Below are 20,418 nucleotides of genomic sequence, written 5' to 3' on the forward strand. Positions count from 1 at the left end.
ATGTAATAAATGCGTATTAAATGCTCATTAAAATGAACAAATATCTGCACAGTTTTTTAAAAAAAAATGTCGATATTTCAATAAAAGAGAAATTTTACAAATAAAATATCTCTAAAAATGAAGGATGGAACAAAATACTGACAACTGTAAGCTTTGTGTAAGGTCTTATCAGAAATGTGATTTGTCCTGAGGGTAGCGCCAGAGGATTTATTTCTCTGGTAGCATGAATGTGTTCAGTGTTGCACAGTAATCAGTCTATTGAATTATTTGAAGTGCAAATTTGACATTTTGCACAGAAAAAAAAGCAAATGTTCAAAATGAGAACTCCAAAAAGTGACGCAAAAAAACTAAGAACTTATTTAACATGCTGACCTTTGATTTTGAAATACATTTATTTTCACTGACTAACTGCTTTCACAAATTTAATTGATCGTAAAGTGTATTAGCACATTAACTGAGTGAGTACTTCAACAAATGAAGGGACTGTAAGGCTCAGCAAGAGCTACAATTTAACCAATCTGGCATGACAGGGTGTTTCATCAATAATTGGTTCAATGAGTCAACACACAATGCTCACCAGTGCCTCACATTTTTGGGAAATGGTGAAGCAAATATTTGCCGTTATTTCACAACTATTAGACGTGTGACCTTGTGTGTAAACATGGCGGGAAAGCCCCAAAAAGGCAAAGCTGTGTCCTACTTAAAGTCAGGATGCACAAAACAGAGTAACAACAAGACTTTGGAATATTACACTGCAGGTAATGAGAGCTGTATTCATTTAACTCTTCTAAGTCTGTCTTTCAGGATTTGTTTAAATTTGTTTTCCCTTTTAAAGAATTTTGAAAATACTGCAAGTGATATCTACTTGTACTATATTTAATACAGCAAGTGATGAATATAGTCAGTGAAAATATGCTTGCTTAATTCCATATCAATCAAGTTGATTGATTCACTGCTTTTAAGGTTTAATGTAACTGTAAGATTTTGTGGGGATTGTTTAATGTGACACACACACACACACACACACACACACACACACACACACACACACACACACACACACACACACACACACACACACACACACACACACACACACACACACACACACACACACACATCTATTGATCTCCTTCTATTGGTCATTAGGTTAAAGTAGTAGGATGATCTTTGTCCACTCTGAAACAAAAGTGCAGCTCATTTTATCCTCTCATTTTTTAAAATTGTGAACCAGTTTCAGGTTCAGAATGGCAATTTCTGTCCACTGGAGTTGGATCACTGTGATTTCCTGTTTCCTCTGTATGGGTGAGGTATTTTACTTTAAATTGAAATACATATGTAATTTAGAATTTACAAATGGACAAAAATGTCCATGTGTGTTTCGATGTATCTATGATCACTGCATAACTAGAGCTGAGGTTTGTAGTTAGAAGTAAAAAAAAAATGGCAAATGTCCAAACTTTTAAAAACATTTTAACAACAATAAAATTGATTATAATAACAAACATGCATATGTAAAGTAGAAACCAAAATTGCTGTTAAAAATTAGTCATCAACACACGTTTAAATACTGAAAGAAAAACTCTTGTGGAAAGAAACCATCTAAAATGTTGTCATGCTGCCTTGTTATTTGTCTGAATGTAAGATCATTTCATGTTTCTAATAGTGCCAAATTTATTTTCACTACAGCATCATTAAATATAAACAATAGGTCAAATTTAAATATGCAATTTTTTTTTTTTTAACATCATAGCATCTTAAACCTCTTAAAGGCTATAGAGATATTTGTATTAAAGGGGTCTTCTGTGATTTTTACAAATGAGTTTAATCCTTACTTAATGTACTGCTACTCAGTTTGTGAAAATGTCTTATGTGGCTCTGGCACTTTCTAAAATGAGAGTACATTACTAGATCTTGGCCATTTCCTTTCAGGAGGTGAGGTGAGGTGTGAATGCACAGAGGACAATGTTCAAATCAAAGGAGGTCATTACAATCTGACCAAGCAGCTGCAGAGATCCAGCATACTGGTCTACCACTGTCCTGAAGGTCGCTATCCATACCCATATTTGACCCGCCTGTGCCAGCCTAACGGCACCTGGAAACCAGCACCCAAGGATAATCAGGAATGCAAGAGTGAGTAATCTAACAGTGAGGTTTCTCACTTTACCTCAGGACTGCCTGCTCTACATGACAATTCAGATCATTTTCTTTTCTTTCACAGTTGTTGAATGCCCAGACCCCAACGTGCTGGTGAATGGAAACGTGTTCCCTCCTCAGATGAACTACTTGGTGGGCAACAAAACCATGTATGAGTGCTACTCTGGATACACATTGCGAGGCTCATCCAGCCGTGTTTGCTTAAAAAATGGGAAGTGGAGCGGCTCCACTCCCATCTGTAGCCGTGACAGTAAGTCCTCAAAAGTGTTTTTCGTTGTTTAATTTATTTTTTATTTCATGCTACTTTATACTTATTTTTCAAAACGATTCTGGGGTAAATACACTTTTTACATTAATTTGATTGCTGCAGTTATCCTTGTAACTTTGCCAATGAAGATTTTACATACATTTACAATAAGTTCATAAAATATTCTTTTAAATATTTCTTTTCCCAATATTCATGACAAGACCCCAAAGGTTTATCTTGCAACCACTCAGAGAGGCCTAAACCAGAGGTTGGGAATCCCTGAACTAATCTGTATGCAGAGTAATAAAAACTCCACTTTGTGCTCTGGTGCTGCTGATAGATTGTTGCAACAATTGAAATCTCATCATATATGATAATCTGTAATTTTGATACTTGAAGTACAACTGACAATACTTTTGTACTTTCACTTGAGTAGGATTTTGTCTTCAGGCTATCTATTTGTGAAGAATATTTAATATTAGTGTATTAAGTTATAAGAATCCACCTCTTTTTTTCCTCTCGTCAGGTTTGAAATGCATCTCTATTTGTGTTTCTTTCGTGACTTTTAAAAAATTTCTTACCATAGGTGGGGACAATTGTGCAGATCCTGGTATCCCAGCTGGCGCCTCAAGAACAGGGAACATATTTGGAATTGACGACTCAGTGAAATACACCTGCAAAGACAAATTGTTTTTGGTGGGCTCCAGAGAGAGAGTCTGTCAGGAGAACGGTCACTGGACCGCCAAAGAGCCAGCATGCTACTGTAAGACAGATACCTATACTTGCCATACACAGTCTGTTTCATTTGTTCAATGTTTTGCCTTTAAAAAGGTCCGCTGGGAGCCAAATGGAAAGTCAATACATAGACCTGCTAAAGGGACACTGCAATGTTCAGAGGCATGAGGTTGTCAAGTTAATTTTCTTAAGTAAATGTTTCCATAGCTCTTGAAACCCAAACCAAAAGTTACAAAAGTAAGAAGTAATGTGAAACTAAAACTGTTGTCAGTGAGTCAACAAATGTGAAGCCACCTGCCTGCGTGAAACAGAGAACATTACAGGCTGAAAGTCGCTTCATGTCACTTTCACTCCGCCTTTAGTGCAACACAACGAAAACTTTCAGTTTCCGCCTTCATAAACTAGTTTTGATCGAGAATAACCTGCCCATTAGTTGTCTTACAAACGGTGTGCTCTGGTGTTTGGACTGCGCTGGGTTTGTGTTGTTTAGTTTTACCATTTCAAAAAGCACACTGGTGGGACGCCAGTGAGGGATCACATCCTGCTGACTCATACTGATTGGTCAGATGGGATCTTCATGCTGAGCAACCAGTAAGAGTCGCTGTTCCAGTGACAAGGATGTTATCCCTGCCCGGCTTCTCACCTAAAAATGCTGCTTTTAACTCCAGAGAGTTGAACGTCGCTCTTGGTGGTCGAGTACTTTTGCTTGGTACCATTTCACCTAACTAGATTACTGCAAACCTCTGATTTTGTGTCTTTTAACTCTTGCAGACAAACACACCTACGACACTCCACTGGAGATTTCAGAAGCATTTGGCAGTGCAATCAAAGAAAGTCTCACTACTTTAGACACTACAGGTAAGTTACTGGATCTAATCTGATTATTAGCATCATTTACCAGCAATTCTATAGGATCATTTTTGCTATTACAGCATATGTTGTCAAACAAAACAAATGATTGATCATTTAAAGCTGGTGTATACCGTTTTTTGGAACAGCAAAACAGCATAATTTGAAAATACAGCCCTTCTCCTGCAGCCCTCCCTCCCTCCCTCTCTGTCCTAAGCCCCTCCCACCAGAAGAGCATATACTTGTGCTTCACATGCACAAGCAGCACAGCAGTTGCTTGCCTGCCCGCCTACTCCCTGGGGAGCAGCTACACTCTCCTTTGTCTTGCAGAGGGGCTGTCACCCTGTCTCTCAACCCCTTGTGGCAGTGAATGGCCGAGGTAAGGGTTGGCTGTTGGCTTACCCATCAGCCCTTTGACCTCGTGGCTTTCATGTGGATCTCCTGAGGTGTGCGACATCAACTGGGCCTATCATTGAAGGATGATATTGCCTGCCATCCATCCATCTAGTGTTCTCTTAGACCACTTGCAAAACAGTACGCTGAAAGGTTACTGTAGAATTTTTGCCCACTGACGCCATTAAAACCTGCATACCTCAGCTTTGACAATCTATGCTACTTTTTAGTCCTTATTATAACAAAATATCTTTGATCTCTACAAGAAACAAGCTGCTTTGTCTTGTGATATACTTCTTCTTCTAAAAAAAGAATATACGAATGTGGGATATAATGTATATAGCACAGTAACAGTATTTTCTGTTGTTCAGACGACACACAGGAGGGCAGAAAAATCAGAATTTCCAAAAGTGGGGTACTTAACATCTATATCGCTGTGGATATCTCTGAGAGCATCAACGAGGAACAATTCAAAGAAGCAAGAAATGCTGTCACAAAACTTATTTCAAAGGTGAGAACCAAAAAGCTTTCCTATTGATTAAAATCACAGTAAAAATACCAGGGACATGTGGGTTTTATCCAAAATGATATAACAGTATACATTAAAGGTTTTACAGTGTTTTTCTTTAATGGAGAGAGCCCTCTCTATCTTACAATATGCTGAATTTGCAAACAGTCAGCAGCATTGTGCTGGGTCTGGAGTTATATTATGACTTCTTTGCTGATTGTGGGCTCAGTTTAGGGGTCTAAGGATGCACATGGGGTGAAACTACAGATTACTGCTGATGAATGCTGGCAATGCATTTGCTGAGTTGTTAAAACATGTTAGAAATACAGCACTGGACATTTAATCAATCTCTTGATCAGTAATAAAATGACATGTTTGCATTTCTACTGAGCATGACAGAGGAATGCAGAATTACTTGTGGGTCAAGAAATGTCGTGTAGTTATTGAAAAGTATATATTTAGAAGTGTTTTCTTCCAACCGGTGTGAAGGCCAAAGGGCATGAATTATGTATGAGGGTCTTTAGTTTGTCTGACACACTTTTAGAGGCACATTTGGCACGCTGTACACATAACATGTACAGACTTAATGTAATCCAGTTTGGATGCCAGCACTATGGCCCATTAGAAGTAAATTTCATTATGAATTACACATCATAATCTTGACTGATGCTTCTTGGCGCGAGCTTTTTTGGCTTGTTGTCAATGCACACTACGGGATACACTTTGTGCTGAGAAATGATCCAATTACTCAACAAATAACAACCATAAGCAGTTAGAAATATAAGGAGGTGTTGCACTAACAAGGGATTTCACAGCAGTTTCACTAGTTTACATGTGATCACAAAGATGTGTCAACAGTTCATCTAATATGATCCCCCTTGCTGATTTGTTTAATGTGCCCACAGATTTCATCCTTCAGCGTGACTCCAAACTATGAGATCGTATTTTTCTCCTCTGAAATATTTGAAGTTGCCAACATTCTTGACTTTCTGGATAGCAAAATAGTACTAAAAACCGTGATGAGTAATTTGGAAAAATTTGAAATAGATGGTGAGTCAAGCACGCTGAGTTATTGTTATTCTACAATTTTTAAACACAACTTAAAACGAATGGAAGTTTTACAGTGAGTGTGTGTTTTAAATCAAAGACAGAAACACTGGAACCAATCTGAACCTCGTCTTCATGAACTTTTACGAGAAGATGTCGATCATAAAGCATCAAGTTGGAGAAGAGGGTTTCAAGGAACATCGTCATGCCATCATCATTTTTACTGATGGCAAGTTAAGCCTCTTGGTATAGTTACTGGGCTCATTTCATCGAATAAGCTGCTGATTTGTAGGAAAATGATATATTTAAAGGAAGAGTTTGACTTGAACTAGGGAAAATGTGCTCATGTGCATTCCTGCTGAGAGTTAAATGACAAGATTGATACAACTCACATAACTAGATACAGCCAGCTAGTTGGTTAGCCCAGCATATATACTAAAGATATATATGGCACCTTGTCTGATTAATATAGACAACATAATACAGTTATTTTCATACAAGGTTAAAACAGGTAAAAGGCTAAATGTTCAAATAAGAAAAGCTATTCTCTGAACACACTGGTTTCTTTCTTTGCAGGAGCTTATAACATGGGCGGTGAACCTGCACCCACTGTGGAAAGAATAAAGAACCTGGTATACATGAAACATGCGACTGAGCAGAATACTCAACCAAGAGATGAATACCTGGGTGAGTTTTACCCTTACAGATGGTGAGGGATGGACAAAATGCTGATATTATATTGATATTGTGACACGACTCGATATTCTCTTAGATTTTGATATTGCACAATTGTTGTCTTTTTCTGGTTTTAAAGGCTGAATTACAGTAAAGTGATGTAATTTTCTGAACTTACTGTTCTAGCATTGTCATCTAACATTGATGATTTTGTATAAAAAAAAATCTCATTGTGTAAATATTTCATGAAAAGTCATGGACATTTTGATAAAGTCAAAATATTGTGATAATTGATTTTGTCCACATCACCTAGTTTTAACAGATACATGACATGTTCTTGTTATATAATCACATGTAGTTGGCAGCATGTATTTAAACTAATCAAAGAAGGGAGAGTGCTTATGGTGCATACACTGAGTTGTTCTCCGGCTCTCTTCCCCCTTTTACTGTCTGTCTCTCCTGTGACCATCTAACAGAGACAAAATAAGAAATAAACTTCACTACAGAAACCCTGACTCATCATGCTACTTGTCATTCTGTTACAGACATTTATGTTTTTGCCATCGGAGCTGAGATCTTTGATGATGACCTGCAACCCCTCACAGCAGGAACCGGAGGCCAGCATTACTTCAGACTGAATAACATTGAAAGTTTACAGGACACCTTCGATAAAATAATTGGTAAGTGAAAAAGAAAGAGGACGGCTGTTTGACACTTTTGTTTGTATTCAACTATGAGATCATTTGTGTGGTACTATCCACTCTAGCATTCATCACCCAGCACTAATTCAACTCGGGGTAGATATATGATCATAACTGGAGGTCTGCATGGTTCTCTTGTTTCCCAAAGTACCTGAAAGCAGGCAGAACCATCACTCTCAATCCAGCCTGACACCCCTGATGTAGCAGGGATGGACAGATATGATTAAGTATCCTACTGGAACAGTGTAATGTAATTGGATGTAATGCAATGGGTTCAAGACACTGAAACCCAAACTGAAAGTGATGTCTTGTTTCAACATTGAGCCTTTCATGCACAGTGATTTAACCATGAATCAATCTGCATTCATGAACACTTGCCACAGTGACTTTGTTGTTTTTAATTATTTGTTTATTCTTCATGCAGATGAAGAAGAAGTTAAGGGTCTCTGTGGACTTCACAAGGAGTATGAGGAACCTGACATAAGTCAAAAGAAGCTAATCTATCCCTGGTTGGCATTCATTTATGTTCAGGTGAGTGTTTTAGTCACTACAGTCATTAAAATCACATTTTCCCATTGAGGAAATAACTTCATTGAGAAATATCTGAATTAGAGAAAACACAGCTGAGTTCAATCTTCCTATGAAGGATTTCATTATAATTTACTACCATACCATGTTGTCATGACATTGTTGGCACATATAAAATCACTTAACAAATTGTGTCTTTCTTTATTGTGCTAAACAGTATACCTACTCACCTGTACAATATACTTATTTATCATTTCAAATCTAAGAATGAAAAAAGCAAGAAATGCCTAGGCTCCCTGGTGACTCGTAAGTTTGTCTTGACCGCTGCGCACTGCTTCACATTTGGTGATTTACCCGAACACGTCACAGTTGAATTTGATGGTGGAAAAAAGGAAGCAGGTAATGATAAATATTTAATAAATAAATAGATAAGATCCAGATGATGGTAGCAATGATACTAACAGCTGGTTGCGTCTTGTGTTTTTCCCAATGAAAAAAGTTAAGAATTTCATATTACACACAAAATACAATATTAGTGCCAAAAGTAAGGAAGGCGTGGATGAGTTCTATGACTACGACGTGGCTCTTATCGAACTAATGGACTATGTTAATATCTCCAGTGAGCTGAGGTAAGAACTTGTGTCCTACAAACGATGCCGTCAGTACTTGAATTTAATGTTACATTCTCACTCCTGCTTGGAGATTTACACTTTCTACTATCCCATTTCAAATAAGTAATTTCTTTTCAGACCCATTTGCATACCTTGCACCCAGCAGACCAGTGACGCTCTAAGGCTGGTCGGACAATCCACCTGCAGGCAACAAGGTGTGGTAACTCTACATGCTTTAACACAGCTTGGTCTTCATATATACTAAAATATATACTCACAAGATGCACCGCTCCCACCACCATTGAATATCTTTGAATGTAGACAGCGAATAACACGTTTGCCTTACAGACATACGGAGCCTCCATGAAGGTGCTCCAGCCCCTCAGGGATAAGCGAGGGGGGCACGGACATCCCTGTCAGGGAGTGTCACACACCAGCTCAATGCTAATGACAGTGAAAGGAGACCAGACAGGTTTATGTGTCAATTTTCTGAGAGTGACAAATCTGTGTTAGCGTTGAAGTTGGAAAGAAAAGGGCAATGCAAACCAAATCCGGGAGATGTGGATAAAAACAGACACAGTGAAAGCATGTTGGTATTTAGAGGCCTACACAGGCCACATCACCTTAACAACCCTCCCTGACTACAAGCTCCTGCAGGAAGATGCTACTTGAGCCACAGTAAGCAGAGCGGGAGGAGTCGTAACAGGGAGGAATTCACCATCTGGCAGAGCAGTCCATTCACAAAACTGAAGCCAGTGGAAGCTCCGTCTCACCTGCCCTGAGGAGGGCGAGAAAATTACCTTGTTTTTGTGTTCTCTATTTCCAGAGGAGCTTCTGTTACCAAATAATTATGAACCCCTCAGTTTCCTGACCAAGACATCAAATTTTGTGGATGAAAAACACGTCAACGCCAAACTTCATGAAAAGGTGAGTTTTATATCACTAAGCTGTGCATTGTCATGTGCGTGCGTGTCTGCATGCTTCTTTTTTTTCCACTCAAAACCTAAAAGTGATTTTGAGCTCTGGCACTTCTTCCAACCCTTCAATGCAGAGAGAAGAATGCATCAAACAAGCACTGAATGCCCCCGGCATCAGAACAACTAATGTCGAGGATGCTGTGACTGATAACTTTCTGTGCACTGGTGGCCTGTACCCTTATAGAGATCATATAGCATGTACAGGTATGTTTCCTCTGTTACATCCATATGTTATCCAGCAGCAATCGTGAAGCTCAGTAACTAACCCATTATTCTGCATAAAAACCTGTGTGTCTTTATATTTACTGGGACAGGTGACTCTGGAGGTGCTGTGTTCAAGAACTATGAGGAACGCACAATACAGGTAAGCAGCAATATACAGCAACAGCACATCACATAAGAGTATCACCTGGTGGTAGATATCCACAGCAATACATGAGTTCACGTCATGTGACCACGTACATTCTTAGTGACTGTGTAAGGCAGGGCGGGGCAAGGCAAGGCAAGTTTATTTGTATAGCACATTTCAACAACAAGGCAATTCAAAGTGCTTCACATAAAACCATTAAAAGCATCAAAACATAAGACAAAGGAAAAGGACATTTAAAAACAATTAAGAATTAAGTGTAAAGTTACTATTTCTCTCGCAGGTTGCATTGGTCAGCTGGGGAACCAAGAATCTGTGCGGGACTCAGCCAAGCGGTCGAGTCGAGTCAGATCTCACCTCCAGAGATTTCCACATCAATCTTTTCCGAGTTGCCCCTTTTCTCAAGTCGATCCTCGGAAATAAAATTCAGGACGACTACGAACCACTTACGTTTTTGAAAGATGTAGGCGATGTTTAAAAACACTGGGCCTCATTCACCAATACGTTCTTAAGATCTTTCTCAAATTTGTTCTTAAGAAATGTCCTAAGAAAAAGTCTACGTCAGATTCACGACCTGTTGTTAAACCCCGTATTTGTTCGCACTCGTATTCTTATATTGATGAATCCCACGGTCTTCATTAATTGAAAGCGGCACTTCCAGACCTGCACCCAGATCCTGTTCACCTGCCCCATGTCTAATTTTAGATGGTCCTGGACATACAGGAGGGAACAGCCCAAATACTGACACATACAGCCTTAACACTGATTACAATCCCAGAAACACTTCAAGAAATTAATAAAAAAAAAAAAATTGAAACAAAAAATTCACTGAAATGTCTTTTTTTTTTTTCCCTTCTTGAGAATAGTTGTAATATATAAAGAATCACATTGTAAAAGTCCAATTCATTTAAATTGACTAACAAGCAATTCATTGCTGTCAAACCTGGAAGACAAAGCTGTTGTCAGGTTGTCAGGGTGTTAGTGTAATGATTATTCAAAACCATGATGATTTGTAAAGTAATGAAAGTAATTATTAAAATTTTGAATATCAAAATATCATTGTAAATTAAAGACTATACTATAGAAATATAGAATTGAAGAAAACACAAAAAACGTATTATATATTCATTAACTAAATTATTTGGCTCAAACATATCAGCACTCAGATGTGTGTAAGTGTGCTCTTGAGTGTGTGTAGATTTGGTTCTTACCTAAGAACAAATCCCAAATAAGAAAACATTGGTGAATGCCAGAACTTTCGTAAAATCTGTGTAAGTGGGGTTTAAGAAGAAAATTCTTCTTAAGAACAGTTGGTAAATGAGGCCCATTGTCTTATGTTTTTTTTTCTGATTGATGCATGGATGACTAAACTCATCTAAACAGTCACAAAAAAGTGTTAGGTTTTCAACAAAACGCATCACAGTTAAATGAAAATGGCACCATCCATTCTCAAAATGAACAATTATAGTGACATAAACAGTGTAAGTTATACTGTTATCCCGTCTGCACAAATAATGTTCAAAGTTTATTCTGCATTTTCTGTGGTTAACCAGTATGAGGAAATTAGTAAATGTGATTTGATGCTTTTGAACAGAAGCTAATGCAAATGTTTTAACACACCCTGGATAGGGTTACTGATATTAAGCTGTGTAGTATGACAATATAACTTGCTATACTTTTTATACTGTACAGTATAAAGTATTCATTTAATTTTTTGACTGTTTTGCCATTGTAGCCAACACTGCAAAAACATTCTGCAGTAAACCATTTAGATTAATACAAATTCTGTAAGATCACAATGATCTCCACATATAAGGAATCCCTTCCAGATTATGTGGTTATTACAGTAAAATTTGGCCTGATATATGGGTTATATCACACAAGTCAAAGGTAAATAATAAACTGTAGAAAAAAAAAGAAAAGACTCGTAGTTCCTGTATGGCTTCATTAGGTACAACATTCAGGTAGAAAGTGTCAGTAGTGGATGATAGTCCTCTGTTGAAACTGCTTAACTGCTGGCTTTGCAAGTGAAAACATTTTAATATGTTAATTCAGACTCTACGAAGCAGTAAAATATTATTTTTATATGTAATGTTTCTTATTAAAATAATGAAAACCTTTTTATTTTGCAATATTCAAATTGCAAATGTTCTCTATATAGGCATGGAACAAAGGAACTTTTTAAAGAAAATTGATCATACAAATATGTTATCATAATTTACATGAAACTGTTTCTGTATTCAAAATCAAAATAATTTCTTCTGTCAAGTATTTTCCACAACAGCATAAAAAGGGAATACATATCAATTACTGCAGCCTTTAAAAGGTTTCATCAAAACTCTGCTGATGGAGCCGTCCAGCTCCCTCCAGGTCAGTGAGTCAGGGCCAATTTCCAGCTCTCTGTGCAGGCGGACGCAATGCGGACACTTGGTCTGGCGGCATGCCAGACTCAGATCATTCAAATTGAATTTAGTGGAAAGTTAAGTTATTTTTCTGGTGTGCAATTACATTTTTTCTTTCTCTTTCTGGCTTTAAGATGGAAATGAACTGAATTTCTCAGTCATTGTATTTTTACAGCCCGCAAACAAACACGATCCATTGTGTTACGAATGATTTGTGGTGGTCGGAGCCAGTTTATAGCTTCAAATTGTGTTATTGTACCATATCGAGCTTTGCCTGAGTGCAAATGTACATTTATAAATGCTTTGTATCAATACATATTGGCTGTAACATCAAAGAACAGTGATACATTTTAAATATAAATGGTCCTCTGACATGGGGAACGTCTTGTGTGTGAGGGAGTGTCTGCGTGTGTGCAGTGGAGCCGTGGGTCAGTGATGTACTGGCTTCCCATGGGAACATTCATCTGGTTTCCCTTTAACTAATTGGGAGAGAGGGAGGAGGTCAGAGGGATGAGAAAAGGAGGCAGAGACAGAAGAAGACAGACTATGTGAGCGGAGGGACGAATGGGAGAGGCTTAATTGAATGAAACCCTCTCCTCGTCTCAGATGCTGTAAACAAGGATGAAATTTTAACCGAGTTCCATTCCTTATTGAATCTCTCTTGAGGACTCACTAAGCTCTCTGTCTTTTTCTTTATAGCTCAGAGCATTATGCTTGCCAATGCCTCGTACCCGTCCTTCAATTTAAACAAAGCTGAACCTTTTGACTGGAATCAATCTACACCTAAACTGATTAGTGTTTAGAGAGCGCCATGAATGAGGGCAGTATTTTCAGGGCAGCGTCGTTCCCCCTCCGCCCTTGCTTCCTATTCACCGCTAGCGCACGCAGCATATCCCTGATGAAGCATCCTGCTGTTTAAACTCTGGCTGATCTGTCTCACCACAAGCGCTAAATCAACCTTATGGGCCATTTCAGAAATTACTACCATTAAGAACTGCATACATACACTTTTCCCCCATTTGTGCTCTGGAAAGCAGGTCACAAGCACATGCATCCATGGCTTCTGCTGATGCTGCCGCTTGAATATGAAATTACCTTAATGGCCGAGGAAACCCCCATTTTGCTAAACTATAGGCCTATGTCGAATATTCATCTGAATAATTTGACATAATTGAGCTTCTGCTATTGAATTAAACTCACCAACAATGTCTGTATTTTTTTTCTTCAGTTTATTAAAAACAATCTCAAAGGAAAAGTTGAGACGAGATTGGTACCATTCGCTGCCACCTGCACACAGTTAGCTCAGCTTTGCTCAAAGACGGGAAACGGGAAAACAACTGCCCTGGCTCTGTCCGTGCCGGGTTAAAAAAAAATCCATATAGGAAATTTACAAATAAACACAATATATCCTGTTCATGTATAACTGATACAATATGTTAATTTAATAAAGTTAGCTTTTGCAGCTAATTACTGGTCTTTTGCTGTTTTCTTTTAAGTCTGAGTTGCTAAATGGCTGATAAATGTAGCTTCCTGTTAATCGTGGTTTTGATTTTCTTATCTAACCTCTAACAAAAAAGAAATAAGAGATTTTCCAGCTAACGTGATTTCTTTCATTTTCTTGGCAAAAATATACACAATTCTACACAGGAATGTTAGGTATGTGGTAAAAATACATGTATTTCTTTTAATCAGTCTGCCCTTTTTAGTGTCAGTAATACACTTTGTGCATTATCTAGAACATTTCATATCATAATTTCAGACTAGATGTTTAAAGGCCCTGAAAAACATATTCTGAATGTTTGACTCCTACATAAATACAACAATGTGTTATACTTTATGCAACAGATTTTCTGTATTTGTGTTTCACCCGCGTTTCACTTATTGGTTTGAAGTGGGCAGTGCTTGGTTTGACGAGAGGGAGGTCATGTCTTAGCATGCAACAATATGATTTAATACATTTGAATAGAAACATGGCAACACTTGTGTTTTTTCCCTGGCTCCTGTCAGTCAAATCTGATTAAACCCCATGTGCACAGATTAGCTAGGTTTTTGAGTGATTATTTCTAACCTTTATTGCTAGATATATTGTTGCACAGAAATATTTAAGATTCAAAACCAAGTTTTCACAGATTTGAATAATTAAAGGAGGATGTTCGGCTTGTCCCGCATGTCTTGGACATGTCAGCTAGCGATCTGTCTTTCTTTGTGCTGTCTCAGACACATAAAGTAAGAATGCTGCATGTTGGACCTGAGAGAAATGTATTAAAATATCCTCAATCGAGTTAGAGGAGATCATTTTTATGTAACACTTTTGTAATGATAATACCCGAAGCTTAAGTAATAAAGGAAGGAGTGAAATCTGCCTCTTGTCAGCGTTTACGATGAGAAGCACTTGCATGATTAGATGTCTTGGGATCGATGCAGCCTCTTCTCCCAATCATTAAGACTGCTCTTAACAGATTACAGCCCCCTCCCAAACACACACAGCCTCGTCTAATCTTCTCCCTGCTCCTCCTTTGGTCTTACATACTTTCTCATTCAGCCGACAGAACAGGAGACCTGCCGCTCCGACACTTCTTTAGCTTTCTCTTTGACTTTCAACCTTTTCAGAACATTTTCTTCCACCTGAAGCCACAGCTCACCCCTTCAGGCTCAGGTGGAGTTTATCTGGTTTCACCTGAGCTCCTCTTGACGGCCTGACCGATGAGCGGACAGCGAAATGAAAAAGATTAAACTGAAATACAAGATTTGGTGGTAAAGAGACTACAACTGACAAAGATGGACCTGCTGACAATCTTCTGTTACCTCCTGCTTTTAGGTTTTGATCTATCAGCTGCCACTAGCCTTATTACAGGTAAGCTGCACACACAAACACAAAATAACACAGGGCAGCACAAAGACGAGACCTCTTGATCCAACTGTGGATCTATCTCTGTCATCTTTCTCATCTTCCTGACTCAACGCTGGACTTTTGGCTCTTGAAGCGGATATATTTGAAGCCAGAGGTAAGCAACACACTTCTCCTAAAACAATTTAATATTAACTTTTATAAAACTCACTACATGTCTGTGGTTGTGGGTATAAAATATATATATAATTTTTTTGTATTCAGTGAAAAAAAACTGAACAAAAAGGAAAACTAAGTGCACATCTGGCATGTATAATGATGTGAATGTGTGTGTGTGTGTGTGTGTGTGTGTGTGTGTGTGTGTGTGTGTGTGTGTGTGTGTGTGTGTGTGTGTGTGTGTGTGTGTGTGTGTGTGTGTGTGTGTGTGTGTGTGTGTGTGTGTGTGTGTGTGTGTGTGTGCAGGCCAACGCGTGTGCAAGACAGGGAAAGGGAAGCCATGCTACAAGCTGGCCTATTTCTCCGAGCTCCGCCGCAGGCTGAACTTCATGGAGGCGGAGCTCGCCTGCAGACGAGACGGAGGGCAGCTGCTGAGCGTGGAGTCGGCATCTGAGCAGAAGATCATCGAGCAGCTCATCACAGAGCTCCGCCCAACCGATGGAGACTTCTGGATAGGTCTCCGCCGTAACCATGGAGACGAGGACAGCAGCTCTGACTGCTCCTCACAGTACTACTGGCTGGACGGCAGCAAGTCCACGTTCAGGTGGGAGCAGAGGGTCAGTGGGTGAAGTTAAATATGACTCTGGTTTACTTTACTGGGTGACTGCATGATGAGAAAGATGTTTTTTTGGGGGGCATTTTTTGGTTCTCATTATAGGCTGGGTATTGTTTGAATTTTTTTTCTGAGGCCTGGTATAAAAAGGAACACTTTGAGAGATAGGTCATACATTTTTTTCCACACATTTATTTTTTTTTTAAAGAAGGAAAACTTCACTTTAAAATGATAAATGTTGTCTGTAGCATAGCTATTAATTCACATTTTAGACCTAAAGTAGTTTATCAGATAATTATGTATCGAAGTAACATAAATAAAGATCCCTTAAATTTTTTTGCAAACTGTATTTGATTGACTGTTTCTAATTTCTTTATACGATAAAAGCAAAGCAAAACTAAAAACTAAGCGATAAATGCCATCTCTAAGTAGCCAACAGATTTCAATAAGGCCACAGAAAGGTACCAAAAAAACCAACATTATTTTTTATGAGACTATAAGTTTTGTAAAGCTTTCCTTTAAGGCAGTGTTGAGAAAAAGTGGTAATGTCTACGTGCTTTGTGTCGGTATGTTGTAGGAACTGGCACTGGGATGAGCCATCGTGCGGCTACGAGGTGTGCGTGGTAATGTACCACCAACCGTCCGCTCCCCCCGGTCTTGGTGGGCTCTACATGTTCCAGTGGAACGACGATAACTGTGAAACCAAGAACAACTTCATCTGCAAATACACTGCAGGTACCGCTGCAGGCTAGTTTAGTCATCTTTTACTTTGAAAATCCTCAAATCTATCTAACAGCGATTTGTTTTCTCCTCAGAAAACCCGCTAGACCCTTCCCCTTCTCCCAACTCCACTGAAACCGGTAAAATCATGACACAGAGACTTAATTTACGAGACACTGTGGGTACTTTAAGAGTGATTGTGCTCAACATAGTGAGACAGTATGAACATTATGGATGCCTTTCATTCCAGATGTCTTCTCTTCATCTGTGCTGCCATGGAATCCAAGTGACCACAACCAGGGCAGAAGAACAGGTCAAACTCATGAACTCTCCAGTGTAGAAGTAGAGTAGACACTCACTGTGCTTCCACGACAGTCACTAAATCTGCGTCTCTGCTGTCTGTGTCTGTCTTTTAGCTCTGAATCTGGTTTACGTCATCATCCCCACCATTCCCCTCATTCTGCTGTTGCTGACAGTGATAGGAGTCTGCTGCTTCAAACTGCTTGGCAGACGGTGAGGATCTAATACAAAGGCTGATACTACAAAGTAAAGACAAGCACTACTGAAGACAAAAAAATACTGTATATCAGCCATGTTTATTATCCCTACTTGTATGACTATTATTGTAAAATTAATTTGTGGTGTGAGGAGAACTAGTTGAGAACTGAGCAGGTGTCTTGGTAAATAATCGACGTTAAGTACTGTAAAGTTTGTTATCTGATATTAGGATGCAACAAAACTAATATTGGTTGTTTATTACTGGAGTATTTACACTTACTGTAACACAAGTAATGTGCAAGGATCAGCTGCTATCAGCTGTCTAAATTGATCTTAAATCTACACTACGTTTTATGGTGCCTGAAAGGTGAGAGAGACAATTAATTTAATAGTTTGCAACATTATAAAAGAAGACAGACAGTGCACAGTTTGCATTTTAGTTGCTTCACTGGTGCCATCAGCAGAAGCCGCTGCTGATAGTGGAGCTGAAGAGACTGTGTGTATTAAGGGAACTGCAACTCATAAACATCTGATCCAAAACTCTATTGTATCTCCAGATCATTATCCTCCTGTCTAAAATGAGTACAATATAGGGCCACATTTTTTGCAGTGAAGTCCCGTCTCTTCATCTGCACAAAACACATCAGTAAAACGACCAACTGACTAAATCACAACTGCTCAGACTCGCCATCACCTACTCCTGCACACTGCTCTTCAGCACAGGTGTCTTCCTTGTAATGTAATATCAAGCATGATGAAAAAAGGTGTTTTTAGGAGCACCGCTCAGAATGCCCACTTTTTCCTTCTGAATTTCTGCCTTTAAGTGTCGTAAATAATATAAAACTGAGCATTAACATTTCAAGAAATATTACAGTAAGTGTAAATTAGTGAAAAATTAAACCTGCAAGTTCCTCCCCAAAAACATTGTGATGATGTCCAATTGGCTGAATGGTAGAAAGAAATACTACATTACAGTGTGTTTTATTGTGACGTTTTTCTTACTGTCAATAAATCATATTAAAAGGGCCAACATAACAATGTTGTAGTCAGTTTTTCAATACTCTGACTTTTCTTCCCTATCTGCGGCTCTGAGTCGGGATGAAATCTTTCGAAATGGCTTTAAAATGTGTCGTTTCATTACTTTAAAAGCCCAAGAAAGTTTCTAAGACTGCTGTGCACTGCAGTTTTTCATAATAATTACCGGAGTAAATAGCACATTTGCTCAGGACTATTTTTAACAGTGAATTAATAAACATTAGTGAGTACTGACGGCAGCAGGATGATGTGTGGGGTATTTGATTTAAAGTGCTGTTCGTTGTGATGAAGGAAATTGTCACTCACTTGCAACAGTGTGGGTCAGTAATGGGTTTCTATTCATTTTTAGAAAACAATGGAGGTTTATGTTACCAAACAATTAACCTGATCGGGATTAGGGTATTTCTGCAATACCTTTTTACTAGGATCAGTTAACTAAAACAATAACATTTTCTGATTAAAAAACTACAATAAAAGAAACAAACAAATCTCAGTTTCAGAAAAAAAAAAAAAACTTTATCAGCTTCACTATTTTAGGATTCACTTCAGGAAAACTCTTGTATCTATTACGTTCTCCACATTTCGTTGAAAGTCCTTTTATGTTGATCTATTGTTGTTTATGCTTCTCTGTGTGTAAGACAGAAGGAGGACAGAGCAGAAATCTGAAATATGCCAGACAGACCCGGGTCTCTGTCCTAGCTCTACTCAAACTGATGTCTACAACATCATTCGCTCTCAAAAGGACGATGACCTGGTCTCAGCTCGCCCTCACACCAAAAACACCTCCTTCTTGTGCTCTTCTCCTGACACAACGACGGGTGACTATGACAACCTGGGGGGTCGGGACACAGAGAGCGGCTTTGTGACACTCGCCAGCACAGAGAGCTGCTTCCTTAACTTTGACCTCAACGAGCTCGGCCTTGGGCATCGTACCACCCGTGACTTCTACGACACCAGTTTGGGCCGCTCGAGAAAGAGGGACCTGAACGACAGCAGTCTGGGTCGCACTGGGAACAGAGAGTTTTATGACAGGAGTCTGGGTCGCCGCACAACGAAGAGCGAGCATTATGGCAGCAGTGTGTATGGAGATCATGGACTGTATGATGGCAGCCTCAGAGCAGGGAGCGATATCTACGATCCTAAACCGAGGTCTGGAGGTCACACAGCAAAGGCCGACCTCTATCAGACATACATCACCAATGGCAAGGAAGAGACTTACCAAAGCAGCCTGGGAACCTACGGAAACCGAAGATCCTACCAGGCAAACCTGGACTGCTACAGAAATGGTCTGAACCTTGACGGAGGAAGAAGATACTTCAATGAACAAGACTGGATCAAAAGAGACAACTACTGATCCTCTGAAGAGCTCCTTTATTGTGTGTACAGCAAACCTGTATTTACGTACGAGAGAAACTGTGCATGTACGTGGTTGTAACAGTTTGAACGTAATGTTTAGGGGATCGAAATCAGCCGAAGACGCGCTCCAATTATATTTTGTCTTTGTTCCCATAATTCAGTCTGTGATCTGTTGGTAGACTAAGTCAGTGTGGCAATTAGTCGGTGGTAGTCGACTAGAAGCTTATTTAGGAATATAAACTTAAAATTCAAGAATCTGCTTATCTAATTTATTTTTTTAAATCAAAAGAAAAAAAATCCCTTCTCTATGCAGATAGTTTGAGTTTGAAGTTTTGTGACATCTGAGCCTGAGATTTCTGCCCCCACTTCAATGCAATTACGTTGAATGGATATTGGTTGGTGGTGCTCAAACATTCGGTAATGACATTTAACTGATGCATACCTTTTCAGAAACAATTTCAAGGTCACTCCGAATTCGAGCAGCAATAATTAATCGCCAACTACTTTGATCGTTTTGAATCATTTTTTAAAAAATTCTTTTTTCAACAAACTTTAGAGACCTGAGTCTTTATCAGATGGTGAGTTGCATTATGGGGAATGTAGGCACAAGGTTTTGACAGGAAAGGAGAAAGCATGGAAAAAAATAAGACAATATTTCTGGTTCATTTGCATCAGTTTGATTTTTTTTTTTTAAACCTGTCTATCATAACTGCAACTCACCAATCAATCTCATTCTATACCCCCATCAATTTAACATAATATTTTTGAAAAAGTACCAACAAATTCAGATAGGATATGACAAGTTGTCAGAGGAACTTTACCAGTAAAAGTGTGTGTGTGTGTGTGTGTGTGTGTGTAACCTGCGTGCATGGCCTTGTCATGCTGCCCTTGCTTGTTGGTTGAATAACATTTGAGGTCTTGGGACTTTCAAGTTTGCTGTGCCTGAAAATACTGATTAATACCCAGGCTGGCTCGCATAGATCACAACACAATAA

The 20,418-nt window shown here is 38.9% G+C and overlaps 2 protein-coding genes across 2 annotated transcripts; both read left to right on the plus strand.

Moving 5' to 3' along the window:
• Window positions 1-740: 740 nt before the first annotated feature.
• On the plus strand, window positions 741-13,664 carry LOC138634760 (complement factor B-like). The gene is made up of 19 exons (XM_069721892.1): window positions 741-758; window positions 1,235-1,305; window positions 1,933-2,133; window positions 2,222-2,407; window positions 2,991-3,167; window positions 3,911-3,997; window positions 4,753-4,892; window positions 5,795-5,939; window positions 6,037-6,165; window positions 6,513-6,623; window positions 7,157-7,291; window positions 7,737-7,843; window positions 8,107-8,239; window positions 8,340-8,469; window positions 8,590-8,666; window positions 9,278-9,378; window positions 9,503-9,632; window positions 9,743-9,792; window positions 10,079-13,664. The coding sequence occupies exons 2-19, from the start codon at window positions 1,248-1,250 to the stop codon at window positions 10,271-10,273; spliced, it is 2,292 nt and encodes a 763-aa protein (XP_069577993.1). The 5' UTR covers window positions 741-758; window positions 1,235-1,247; the 3' UTR covers window positions 10,274-13,664.
• A 1,237-nt stretch (window positions 13,665-14,901) lies between these two features.
• Window positions 14,902-20,385, plus strand: layna (layilin a). Its single transcript, XM_069721926.1, has 8 exons — window positions 14,902-15,051; window positions 15,182-15,202; window positions 15,508-15,805; window positions 16,392-16,549; window positions 16,630-16,674; window positions 16,785-16,847; window positions 16,951-17,047; window positions 18,710-20,385. The coding sequence occupies exons 1-8, from the start codon at window positions 14,976-14,978 to the stop codon at window positions 19,419-19,421; spliced, it is 1,470 nt and encodes a 489-aa protein (XP_069578027.1). The 5' UTR covers window positions 14,902-14,975; the 3' UTR covers window positions 19,422-20,385.
• The last annotated feature ends 33 nt before the right edge of the window (window positions 20,386-20,418 follow it).

Source organism: Brachyistius frenatus, unplaced genomic scaffold (genome assembly GCF_029030835.1).
Source record: "Brachyistius frenatus isolate BFR_SWC_R1_liver_20210118 unplaced genomic scaffold, ASM2903083v1 Contig_5, whole genome shotgun sequence".
Classification (NCBI taxonomy): Eukaryota; Metazoa; Chordata; class Actinopteri; family Embiotocidae; genus Brachyistius; species Brachyistius frenatus.